The 13,814-nt window shown below is 35.2% G+C and overlaps 1 protein-coding gene across 1 annotated transcript; it reads right to left on the bottom strand.

Annotated features, from left to right (window-relative positions):
• Window positions 1–3,101: 3,101 nt before the first annotated feature.
• Window positions 3,102–6,608, bottom strand: LOC145120040 (deSI-like protein At4g17486). The gene is made up of 3 exons (XM_079055826.1): window positions 5,854–6,608; window positions 4,645–4,932; window positions 3,102–3,668 (listed from the first exon to the last, which is right to left on the bottom strand). Exons 1-3 carry the CDS (start codon window positions 5,984–5,986, stop codon window positions 3,439–3,441), a joined length of 651 nt encoding a protein of 216 aa, XP_078911952.1. The 5' UTR covers window positions 5,987–6,608; the 3' UTR covers window positions 3,102–3,438.
• Between the last annotated feature and the right edge of the window lie 7,206 nt (window positions 6,609–13,814).

Here is a 13,814-nt window from a genome sequence, read left to right as displayed (position 1 = left end):
GGACACACCGTGTTGGTGTGCCCAACACGCCGTGTCCAATCCTCAATTATACCCAAAGGTGCTACCACTTGACCAATTGACATGAAATAGAATTATAGGGATGAATTTAGAAATACCTGCACATCAAGATGTTACACTTGGATGATGTCTTTTGCCTGGTTTTGAAACATAGTTACCCTCCCGAGTAATTTCCCCTTGTTTTTTTCCCTTAATTAATTTTACCGGTAATATCTTGCCCCTCACCTACAAATGTCGGTTACGACGATAACATGACATTTAAACAAAATTTATAGTTTGTTGGTGTTTTTTTATAAAGACCTTACTTGGATGATGTTTTTAAACGATTTTGAAACATAGTTACCATAATACGTCATTTTTTTTACTGTTGGTCTTGTGTCAACTATCAACAATTCTAATTTTCTGTCTTTTACGTACATATGTATGGCACATTCTCGATTGACAAAGTCTTTTATAGAAGCAGCCACTATATTCTTCTGTAAAGGTAAGACTATTTAAATGTCATGAGTCTATAGGAATCATGTATAAGCGTTGTTGATAATTTGTTTTTATCCTTTTCACTTACGATTAACATATTCAATTTCAATATGATACATTTTTATCTTATTCATGTTAAAATACACTTTTGTATATCTAAAAGTTTATTAGGCCATTAGTTATAACTATATTTCATCTTTTTCTATTATGTGCTATCTCAATGTCCCATCATTATTGTAAATATGTCCATCTGACACTACATATCATTGATATGTTTTTTAATTATATTAGTCTATTTGGATTTCACACTTAGCTAAAACAAACATATTTATTTAAAGGGATTAATTTATTATTTAATGATTCATCAATGAAATAACTAGAATTTAACTAAGATGACCAATTATGCAATAATTGTCATAAGTTTGTATCATGGTAATGTTACTATATTTTGATCAAAGTTGGAAGCTATGAAAGGATTTTATGGTTTGTGTCGTACATATGACATCGAAGTCTCCCAAGGAAACCCTAAAAATTTTGTGGCTCTCTCCATTTCATCTATTAGTTTGACAGACAACAAAAAGGAGAAAACTCACAAGGGTTTGTCGACTAGCTTGTGCACCAAGAACATCATGGAGCTTGTATGTTTGAAGCCAAGGGGTGCGATTATATTAGTGAGATTCTACTTTGGATCTTTGATCTTCTTGTAGACAAATAATAGTTATTTTAAAACTGTTTGTGTTGCCGCTTAAAATTGTTTTATAAAAAAGATCGTGCTTAGCTTCTAAAAACCCATCAAAAAAGTATTATTTTAAACCATCTCGCATAGTTAGTTGTTATTAACTGATAAAAACTAGATTCATGGTTCAATCATGATCCTTTTTTTTTGAACAGACGATGATTATAAAAAATGAAGCAAAAGCCTAGCAAGAAGCTAGACCAACCAACAATCCAGAAAAAATTACATTAGAGCACGAGAATCTCATGGGTCCTTTAACCAAACAACCCAATCAAAACAACTCTTAGACCTATTAGAACACCAACTATAGGACTTATAAACAATGTTAATAAAACTCTTTTTAGGAGGATTTCCAAAAAGAGAAGCATTTCTAAACATCCAAATCGCCCACCAGGAGACAACGAAAACCCCTTCCAACACCTCTTTAACATTCTTCTGTAAACATATGGAATCAAACCAAAAAATCCAATCTTCAATAGAAGCAAAGGAATGGACATCCAACCCCCGCCAAGAAACGACTTTCACCAAAACAACATGAGCAAAGAAGCAAGAAAAGAAAAGATGATTGACATCTTCCCTAACATCATTGCAAATCGGGCACAATATGGAAGGAATATCCATACCTCTCAAAGACAAGTTCAAACGAGTAGGTAACCTGTTCAAAAACATCTTCCAACAAAACAAATTAACTTTGATGGGGATCAACTTAACATATCTAGTAGCTGAAAAAAGAAGGAATATTATCCAAATCAACCAAATAACGAGCAGAGGAGATAGAAAACTCACCAGACGGATCCAAGTGCTTCAATTACTTATAATTGATTATGCTTCGAAATATATATCATTATCCGATATTGGTATCAGATCCATATATTAATTAGCACTTAGAGAATCGCTTTTGTGAAAACCTTGTTGAGTTATGATCTTATACACATAAATGAGAAATTGTGTGTGTATAAAAATATACATATCATGTTTTTCGAAAATTATGATTCTAGAACATGAAAAATCGATTTTATTGTTGTTCGATGTGTTTGAATCTTGCTATTTTGTATTGAACAATGTTTTGATTAGTTAGTACAAATTTTGGATATTTTTTATAGCATGAAAAATCATACAAAACTGTGTATAATATGTTTATATTTATGTGTTTTTAAACTAATTTTAAAAACATAAAAATATATAAACAAATATCAAAGATTTAATGTCAAATGTATGTATTTGATCTTAATCAAAACATTGAATAAAATCATGTTTTATGAAACACTATGCTTAAGCAACAATTAAAAAACTATCGCTAAACACTGATGGAGTTTATAGTTAGGCTAAAATAGTGTTGATGGGTCTCTGTGACGCTTTAAATATGTTGCTAAAAACTATCATATATTTAATTTAGTCAAAATTGTTGTTTGTTAGATTTTTTGTGACGCTTTAATGTTGTCGCAAATGTGCTGAAATTACTTTTATGTTTTTAAAAGTGTTACAATTGATTATATGGATCTAGTAACACATTGCCTTAACAGACCTATGTTTGTGGTGCTATTTAGGTTTTTTTGTTATGTAAAAAGTTTATTTTATCCAACCTCCATGTTGTTTTTTGTATTTTTTAATGTAGAATTTCTTTACAAATGTAATAGAGATGAGATTAGTTAGGATATTGGAAAGGACTTTGTGTTATCTGAAGTATGGTTGGATCCATTATAGGTGATAATAAGAATAAATTGTAGGTGAAAGCAAGAGAAAAATTGATAAAATAGTTGTATAACAATGGCCTTACATTGATTATATACCAAATAGTTAAACAATTCAGGAACCTATCACATGGAAAGTCCTATGGCCCCATGAATGCATAGACTAAACACAATAAAAATAATCAACATTATGGGGATGGGACCCATTTAATGAAATATTCAAATCAAAGTTCCTTAAACAATCCACACCATGCATGTTTCTCTCTGACACCCCCCATAACAATGTGCTTTATAGCCACTTCACTTAGATCCAATATACATTCCACCAACTTAATATTCAAAATAAATCTCACCCTTTTCCAAAATATTAACACTTACCCACAAATCTTTAGACTGAAATCTTCAACTTCAACAAATTTTTTTATAATAATAATAATGCATTATTGTTCATCCAATCAAGAACAAACTTATCAAGAACCTTACATGAGCAAAAATATGCGATAATTTCGAGTTTCCTTACACTTTCTGATTAAATAAAGTCTTTGACTTTGTTCCCATAGATTGACTTTTTCTTGTTGATGAACTTGAAGAACGAGAAGATAATTGTGGTTCAGGTTTAGATGCTGACGTGTATCTGCTTGATTGGCTTCTTAGCTTCTTCTCGTTATTAGAACCATCTTCGGCTCTAATTTGTCTCACTTTTGTCTCGTTTAAACCAGCAGGAAGAACACAATTGCAAAGAAAACCTTCAAAATTCAACATGATTGGATAAATCATAAGTGGATTGATAGTTTTTTTTTTAATCATTTGATTTACATTTTTTTTATTATGCATAAGTTATGGCTAATATGGCTTTGATAATAGAGAACTATAATTAAGAGAAAAACAAGATCCATATTTTGCGTTTGTATCATAATTTTTTGGATGTTTTTTTAACATAAAAAATTAATCTTGATTTATGGGTTTCTAATGATCATAAACATGGGATCATGTGGGAATTCGCCTCGGTCAAACAAATTGTGTATTGAAAGTTGTGTGCCACACAAGAACATTAAGTTACATCAAGAAACTAATTAATGATGTTAACTCAAAAGGGTATTTTAGACATTTTGATAAAAGTCATTTTCCAACCACATCTAGTTACGAAGTAGCTTGGAAGTTGAAGTTTGCTTATAAAATTCAAACTTTTAGAATGGGTAGCAATTAGCAAATGACTTCCAAACAAAGTTCAACCAAAAGTTAAGCAAATTTTTTTGAATCTTGAAATGCACAAAAAAAAAAAAGTTTCTTTAAAAGTTTCATACAATTTTCCAAAATACCCATTTTGGTAATTTTGTTATACCAGGTTTCACCAACACTTTTCCAAATTAACCATTTTTATATCGGGAAATTATTCGTATACAACAGTTTTTATTCGTACACAACAATTTATATTTTATAATGTTGTATAATACAACATTTTAAAACACAAATTGATATGTATCGAGAAAAACTGTTGTGTACAAATCAGTTCTTTTTTATATCACATAAGAATGGTTTATTTGGAAAAAAGTCTAAAGCTTTTATGATTTGATTTGAAAAAAATGAGGTATAAATGGTCAAACCGTAAAATTGTCCAAAATCTAATAGTTTTTATTTATTTATTTTTCCATAATTCACCCTAAAATTATCAACAAAATATTTGTTATAGAAATAAAAATGATAAGAAATTTGGGATCTTACCAAGTCGAGCTAGTCTATTGACCCAACTAGGAATCGGCCTTTTGGTCAACCTTAAGCACATATCATTGCAAAAGTGATTACAATTTCTTGTAATCAAATTATAACTATTTCCCGAATATTCTCCTGCCAATTTTTCAATAAATCCACGAACCTCTCGTGGACCAAAATCTGTTCTTCCAATCAAGATTGATTTCCTAAATGTAAATCCAGGGCATTTTCTTGGTTCCACTTCAAATATACCCGTTGTCGAATGCTCATGTGCCCCAAATGCATATTCTACACCATGAACTACAAAAAATCAAGAATCATAGTTTGTCACAATCTTAATAACGAAAAATTACCAAAAAAAAAAAACCAATATCTTTTGGGTAGTTATGTGGTTTAACTTTAACCACTAAAACTTTACTTTTTCTAATGAAACCATATATCGGACGTTTTTCCAAATTAACCATTTTAACGTATTATATCATTCTTTCGCTAGTATTTTTCCAAAGTAACCATTTTTGCGTGTTATATCATGTGTTATATCATGTCATATTATGACAGAATGGTTAGATTGTAAAAATGTCTTGAAAGTTTTATGGTTTGATGAAAAATTATAATGTGTAACAATATAAGTAGTTAAACCGCAAAATTACCATATAAATTCAATTCTTTTATGTAAAATGCGCTATTTAAAATAACAATCTAACTAGAAAATACGCTCCTAGGGAGGAATTATAGTAGAAAAATGTAACGTAATGTTATATTTTATGATTGGCTATGTGGAATCCAAAATCATTTTGTTGGTAGAACTTATTAAACATGGCCATTCACATTAAAATTGGTTATAAAAGTCAAAGTGTACACACTAAAAAGAAAGATAACACCTCCTATCATGTTTTGCGTCCTCAACAACACACAAGTAGGGTAAAAGGTTCGACATTTGATAGTGATTTGCCAGAGGGATAATCTTATTGAATTAATTGAATAATAAAAGAAAAAAAAGGCACATTCTAAAATTTCTTACAAGATCATCGTATGTCGAAATCAAGAATCAGATGTTTCATTACAGTAAGAATTGATAGCACATAACATAGCGGAATTGAGACCTCAAAGTCTTGCAATTTATTGAAAAGAAAAACAGGACAATTTGTGTTTATTATTATTATAATCTTTTGAGAAATGAAATGAATTGAGAGATTTGAGGAGAATTTGAAGAACACAAACCTTGAACACCAGAATGATAAACACCAAGGCCAACCCAATAAGCATAACCATTGATGGGAGTGAGATCGTATACGTTTAAATACACAGGAACAGTCCCTGTTTTCTTTTTTCTAGGAATCATCCTACACAACATCGTGTTCTTGCGTCAACCGATGTGAAATTCAATCGTCAAAATCTAGTCGAAATGTGAAAATTCGAAACTTTTCTCACTGTAGAGCATACGAAATCCCAATGAACGATCTTCAATTGAATTTCCGTAAAATTCTCAAAATTGAAACAAACCCATCATAACAAACTTCCATCCGCACAAAACCCACAAAAAATCTAACGAAAAGATTGAACTTTTTGATTGGGTTTGGGGAAATCTTTCAAAACCCTCTTCGGTATGCCTCCATCTTCAAAAACCCAGAAACCTGTTCTCACTTTCGGCCTCTGGAAATGGAGAAAAATTGGAAGGTTTTAAGGGAATCGGAGGGATTTGAGGAGGGGTAGATTGGGATTCGGATTGTGGGTTGCTTTTTCTAATAGAAAAAGGAAATTTTCATACTTTAATTCACATACATAAGTGGAATTTGAGAAGAAATTGACTGCTTAGGTTCCATCGGCGGCTTACTATTAAACAACTTTAATTTGAAGAACCTATGCTTTTGATAATTGCTTTGATTGCTTTCGGGGTGATAGAATCGGAATCGTATTTTATACAAATAGTACTCGAGTTTTCGTGTATTAAACTGTATGCCAAACTTTTTCAGGCTGTCATTCGAGAATTCTATAAAGAATTAACTATATATTAAAACCATCATAAGACAAAATTGGGTTTTGGAGTTAGCATGTACAAGTTGTTAAAGCCTAAAACAAATCAAATCAAAATAAAAACAAAAGGGTCGGTTTTGTTGGGTTTTATAGCATAACGGTTCATTTTGGTTTGAGCCACATCTTTACTAAATAAGATAAAACAAATTGAACCACATATTTACTAATCAATCTCGAATTTAGTTTTGTTAAGTAATCATTGATTTGGTCATTTTATATTTTTACTTATAGAACTATATGATTTTTTTTATTATGATAGGTATACACCAAACTAGTGTATATTTTGGAATGTAAATATTGTTGTTTGATTAGGATTCGGTGAGAAGATAAAATTAAGTAAAAACCGTGAATGGATAAGAAGCGTTTTTCGACGAACCAAAAAATCAAATTGTAAAATGATTATAATATACATTGTTTTGGTCAAAAATTGATCAAGTATAATTCGACCAAATTGTATGAGAGACTGTGGTGTTAATGTAATGTAAGTATCAAATGGTAATCAAAGTGAGACAAATGAGTTACAAGGAAAGCCCTTGATCCTTTGTACGATCTTTGATATAAAACCTTGGAATGTAATAATAATCATCTGCCTTGATGTGTTTTATTGATTTTAATCTGAGGCTACAAAGATTGTGAAAATAATACAAGTACAAGAGTAATGTTAGGGCTTATCGTGTGTGTTGTGTGCTAGATACATGTGTTATTTATAGTCTAGATTAAGTAACAAGAAATCCGATAATTCTGGGATCCCACGGAATCAACATATGAACGTTATTTGACTTGGTATTCCGGGTCTTTTGCCTAGTTGAGATGATTCTCTGTTGAGAATGGGTTTTGTGTTTACTAGTTCTGCACATGTGAGAAAAATAAAGAAAATATAGTCGTTACAAATGTTAGAAATATTAGTGGTAATAGTCAGGATCTGGGGATATATTTAAGGATCCCGTGGCTTCAGAAATATTTGAGGATCTTGAATACGATTCAAGGATCATGCCCCTAACAATTGCCCCCAAATTATACCTGTGAAATATAACCGTTAGTATTTAGATATTTGGAGGTATAATTTTTAAGTAAAAAATGAAGTAAAAATCTCTAACGGATGGAGTAATTTGAATTTCAACGGGTAGATTTCTAGCCGTTGGAATGAGTCAAATCTCCCTTTTACCTTTCAGTGATTTCTGTATAAATAGGACATCCAGCTCCTTAGTTTTATCTAATTCTTCTAGCTTTCCTTCCGTCGTCAGTTGTATATCGTCGAAGGTACTAATTTTGTTCCCTTTTTTCCTTCTTGTCTTTAGTCATGGTTACAAAATCTATTAGTTCTCGCTCTAGGATATTTGATGTTCCTGATGATGATTTCAAGGACTAGAAGATTTTATCTTACGAGGAAACTTGTACCTTTAATGACGATGACATCAAGGTCATAAAGTCGGCTAGAACTTTTCCTACCGATACCATCTTTAGGGCTTTTGATGCTAGGATCCAACCTGATGTAACATCCCAAGTTCAGGTATACCTTGTAAACCTTGACCTTTTGAGTACTTGTCCATTTTAGCCCTTATTGTGAAAAAGGTGGCGAATGAGTACGCGGGGCGTACGCGAGTGTACGCTCAGCATACTCATGTGCGTGCTTTTGACGCAGAACCCACCTAGTACGCTGGGCGTACTAGGCCCAGAGTGAAAACCCTAATTTAGGGTGAGTCCCCTATATAAAGGATATGATGGCCTCATTCCTGGCCACCATTCTCAGACAACAAACCCTCCTAAACCCTAACTTTCGTTCATAGAGCTTGTGAGTGCATTTGAGAGCCTTTGAGAGTCTTTGTGTGTTCTTGAAGTGAAGAAAAAGCTTTGGAGAAGAAGGAGTGAGAGTCCAGGCCCTTGGATCTGAGCATACCTGTATTGGGAGCTTCACATAGAGGTATAAAGCTTCAAGCTTTCTCACTCTTTTGTTTTATGCATAATAGTAGAGTATTTTAGGGTTTTGTCCCAAAAGTTGGAGACTTTATGAAATATTGAGCTCCAAAGACTATAATCAATCCTCTTTGAGTGTATTTAGTGGTGTAGTGTCATAAAAATCCAGTCTTGGATGTTGGAATCAAGCCATGCATGAGATATAAGCTTTTTGAGTTAAGAGAGTGAGTGTTTTGTGTGTTTGTGACCATATCAGCCATGCAAAGGCTTAAAGTCACTGACTTTATGGAGTAAGAGCTATTAGGGAGCCCATATCTGTGATATGAGCCAAGGTCTTTGTCACACCCCGAAACCGATGGCGGAAACGTTCTGGGGCGGAGTGACATCATGTGTAGTATCACAACAATTGTATCATAGTAAGCATAGTAAACACAACCATTACATTATAATATATGAATATTTACATTGTTCAAAAACGTGATTTATACATAACAGTATATAACAAAAGTAAAAGACGTGGCTTCAGAATGTTCCATCTTCTCCAAAAGTTGGCAGGAGTACCTGTCTAATGATGCCCTGAGAATACAAGCAGTTTTTAAAATATCAGCATAAAGTCGGTGAGTTCATAAGCATTTAGTTTTTAGAGATAGTGTTCTTTGATTCTTTTGAAAAGTGTTCCTCAAGAAAATCTTATATTTTCTTTTGAAAGGTAGTGTTGATAGAGTATCTAGCGGTAGAGAGTAAACCATCAGTTTTAGAAATGCTAGTGTTATTCTGGAAAATTCCTATATTTTCCCTAAAAACATGTTATCCGTTCTAGAGGTAGATATGCCAGTTTAGAGATCCTTGATTGCTATTAGCATATATAAAAGTAGTTTTATTAATCAAAATAAAACAAGTGAAGAGTAGAGTCCGTAAACAAGGTTAGTTTATACTTATTTGCGAGTCGTATAACCATACTTGATATGACCGAGAGACCTTTATAACGTTCTTCAGGCGTTAAGCTAAATGATATTTGTTCACCCCAGGCGTGCCCGCCTAACTGTAGCTAGCAGTTCAGGTGTGTGATTGTCAGTCCCGAATAGATCTATTCACAAATCTCACGCTCTCCCTCCAGGAGACTCTGGTTATACTAAAAGGATTTATCACTATACACCTAAGGGTACAATATTGAAGTAGCGCCTCACAATTCTGTATAATCTAGTTTACTAGCAAGAAATCAGTATAAAACAGTAATTATCCTTGAATAAATGTACTTTATACTTCTGAGAAAAACATATAACATAAACTAAATCTGCCATAGTTTATACATGTTCATTTATGAAATCTGATTAAGTAGAGACTGCCTAGAGGGTTATCCCAAACTATACCCATTATAGTTTATTAGAGTTGATCTGGAAAATGCTTTGTAAAACCTTTCTGAAAGATATGAAGTTGGGTTTCCAAAATAGAAGTTTCCCTTATGTTCAACATATTACAAAGAGAGATAAAATATCCGAATATGTTATTAAACGTGGAAATCGTTGGACTGCATTAATAAGTTTAAAACTTAATAAGGTACTTTGAGTTTGGCTTGTATTCCCCCCCCTTGAAAACATTAAAAACACGAAAAATGTAGGGGTATGAACTCACAGTTTATCGTAGGATCCGAAAGCACAATTGGTTATGAGTGTTGAGTGTCAACCGATGTTTCGAACACAAGTGGATCCTATTAACATATGATAACACATATGTGTGTTAGAATTAGGGTGTTTCATGGCTAAACATGACGGGAAATCACCCTAAAGACTTGGAAATGCTTGTCGGGACCCTATATGATCAAATAAGGGATGTGTACGGCCATATGAGTGAGTGTGCGGCCAGGGTATGTGGCCAGGTTGTGTGTGCGGTTGCACACAGGAGTGTGCGGCCGTTCAGAGGCTGTGTGCGGCCGTACACAGGAGTGTGTGGCCGCACACTCCTCATTTGTGCCCGATATGTCGATTTTGAGGTGTTTTGAGGTGTTCTAGTGCCAATACCAAGTCCAACTAGCAAATGGGGGGCCAAACTCTTCACTTAGGAGAGTTTTTGTGTGTGTGCGGCCACCTTATGAAGGTGTGCGACCGTACACCTTCAAAGGATGAAGAACACGAAGAACACTATGAGTTTTAAGCTTAGATTCAGGTGTCTTACCAATATAGCAAGCTGAATGATGGAGTGCTTCACGTTTTTGAGGCCCTTAGAGTGTTCTTGGATGATGTTTCTAGAGAGAGAAAGTAGAGAGAGAGTAGGGTGCAACCAAAAGAGGAAAAGAGTGAATGAAGGGGGTCTCCTCCAATATATAGGGTCGGGTGTGAGGCTGGAGGGTGTGTGCGGTTGGGTGTGCGGCCGTACACACCTTCTTTGATGTGTTTGGCCCGATTTTGTGATGCTACACACTTTCTAACCCTTCCTAAGACTCATATCCATGTTATACTAAGCCTAGAACACTCATATAGACCCATAATTTTCGTTATAAGATAGTAAAATGAAGGCTAACTTTGATAAAATGAAAAATGTACAAGTTAGAAATTTCGGGTTGGCACAGTCTTAACCGATTAAGACCAAATGAGTAAAAAGAGTGAAACTGGGACGCACGCTGGGCGTAATCCCAATACGCGCAACGTAAGGGTTGAGCATCCCTGATGCCTGCATGGCAGCAGAGTATGCCCAGCGTAGAGAGCTGGTACGCGCAGCGTACTCTTGGCCGTTGACTTTTGGTCGACTTTTAGGGTTTGGTCAATCTGTGGACTTTTAAGGCCATGGAGGGGTAAAATGGTCTTTTACCCTTCTGTGAGTTTGTAGAAGGGTTAGTCTAGCTTCAGTGAGAGCCGTTATTAATTAGGGATAGTTATCGTTGTTAGGCCGAGGCTAGACCGGTGATTCGAGTTCGAGATTATCCGAGTTCTTACGAGGTGAGTCTTCTCACTATACTTACCATGGGTGGTATCTATGTGTGACCGGAGGGTCTTCTGTGCTTATTTGAGTTATGTGATATTATGCATTTTGTCTGTGTGATATATATGCTATATTCTGTGTTTTACTGAGACAGGACCGGAGGGTCGAACCCGAGTTGTGGGACCGGAGGGTTTCCACGGAGACATGACCGGAGGGTCCAACCCGAGTTGTGGGACCGTAGGGTTTCCACTGAGACATAACCGGAGGGTCCAAACCGATCTGTGAGACCGAAGGGTCCTCACCGAGACACATGACCGGAGGGTCCACGCCGAGACACATGAGACTAGAGGGTCCATGCCGAGTTATAGCCATGAGAGGCTTATTATTTATGTATGTGCTGTTTTGGGGAACTCACTAAGTTTCGTGCTTACCGTGTTATGTGTGATGTATTTCAGGTACCTCTGAGGACCGCAGCAAGGCGCCGACATGATTGTACACACTTGTTCGAGACTTTATTGAGGATTCTGGGATTTGACTTTAATTGTGGTTTTGATGTTGACATTTTGAGATACATGTGGTTTTATAAAATACAATATATGAGTTTATTGTGCTTTTAAAATGAAAAATTTGGTTTGAAAATTTATGTTGTTACAATAAATTTGTCTCTTCCTCTTGGGTTTGTTTTCCCGAATATCCTTTCACCTTAGGACTTTCTTAGCCCTTCTCCGGAATCAATTCTGAATTTTTCGAGATCACTAAAATCTCATACATTTAATCCATGCCAACAGTTTGGAGGATCCTTTATTGGATCGATCATTTGAACCGCTCCAGGGATCTTACCATTTGTTTAAATGAGCTAGCCTATATCCATGATCTTACAACTTGGTCAGTTCAATCGACAAGAAAGTGCCTTTGCAACCATCTCCATGTCGAAAGGTAAAGATCATTCCTATATTTTCCTTTTTTATGAAGGATCCTGAATTCATAATGTTTCTTTTGTCGTGCTCAGGATCTAAGAGTACTCGCTCTGGTGCCCACTTCTCCTTTGCTGGCCTGGATACGACCATGTCCAGTGGTCAAGTAGTGGTGAAGAAAGAGAAGACTTTGTCCTCACTTCCCATCATGAGAGCTCTCATAGATCTAACAGTGAAAACTTCGGGATCTAAAAAGAGAAAGAACGACGGTCCTGCGGATTTGAGCTTGGAGAATCTCGGGGTGGAGGATGCACTTTGGATGTTGGTTTCCCTTTCACAAGCTGTAAGTACCAACTTCATTTTGCTTTTCACATTTTGCTCTTTATTTCTTCTAATGTCTTTTTTGTTTCAGGTCTCTGACCATATCTCTGTTGATATGAGGATTCAGGCTGAGAGGGATGGGCAAGTCCTCAAAGAGCAAGAGAATATGTGGGAAGCAAACAATGAGGACCTCCTAAACAGGGTGGAACTCTTGAGTAAAGAGAAGGCCAAGAAAGAGGAGGATCACGAGGTGGAGATGGCAGAGGTGATCGCCGAGGTAAAGGCCAACGTTGCCTTGGATGCTTGGGAGGCCAAGATCAAACTAGCCGAAGATGTGGCCAACGCAGGATCCTGGAATCTGGCTGGGTGGCGAGCAGCCTTAGCTAAATTAAAGGGTGATCCTGCCAACACCAATGAGAACCCTGAAGGGCCGCAGCCGAAAGTGAATGAGGAGGAGAACACCTTAGGCAATGATGACCAAGCCACAGTCTGGACCTGTTAGATAATAATATTTTGCATGATTTTGTACAAGACAATGTTGTTTCTTATGGAATTGATGTACCACTTCTTTGTTTATGTATGGTTGTTTCATACTTCTCTGCTTGCATGGTCAATTTGCTTGATATGATTGTAGGATTTCTGAGGATCCTTACTGTTAGGGCTAGGATCTCAGAACTACAATAAGATCCTCAAGCCTAAGGATCCTCGAACCTCAGGATCCCAAATATACTTCAAGATCCTGACCATTATTTTTCTAATATTTATAACAGTTATATATTCTATTATCTTTCTCACCTGTGTAGAAATAACCAGTCAAAGTCTCATTCTCAATGAATAGTCGTCATAACCATGCAAAAGACCCATAGGACCAAGTCATGCAACGTCTATAAGTTAATCTCAATGAATAGTCGTCATAAATCACTTGTATTTATCACACTACACACGATACTTAGCAAAACAATAGCATTTGTACTCAAACTCTGTACATTTTCTCTGTAATCAATCATTTCAATCAATAAAATCATCAAGACAGGTGATCATTATCACCTCCCAAGGTTTTGTGTCGGAGATCCTAGCAAGGAT

This window comes from Lactuca virosa, chromosome 6 (assembly GCF_052849685.1).
Source record: "Lactuca virosa cultivar CGN04683 chromosome 6, Lactuca_virosa_CGN04683_v6, whole genome shotgun sequence".
NCBI classification, from domain to species: domain Eukaryota; kingdom Viridiplantae; phylum Streptophyta; class Magnoliopsida; order Asterales; family Asteraceae; genus Lactuca; species Lactuca virosa.
Note: the sequence above shows the minus strand (reverse complement) of the source record. Positions and strands in the feature narration are given on the sequence as shown.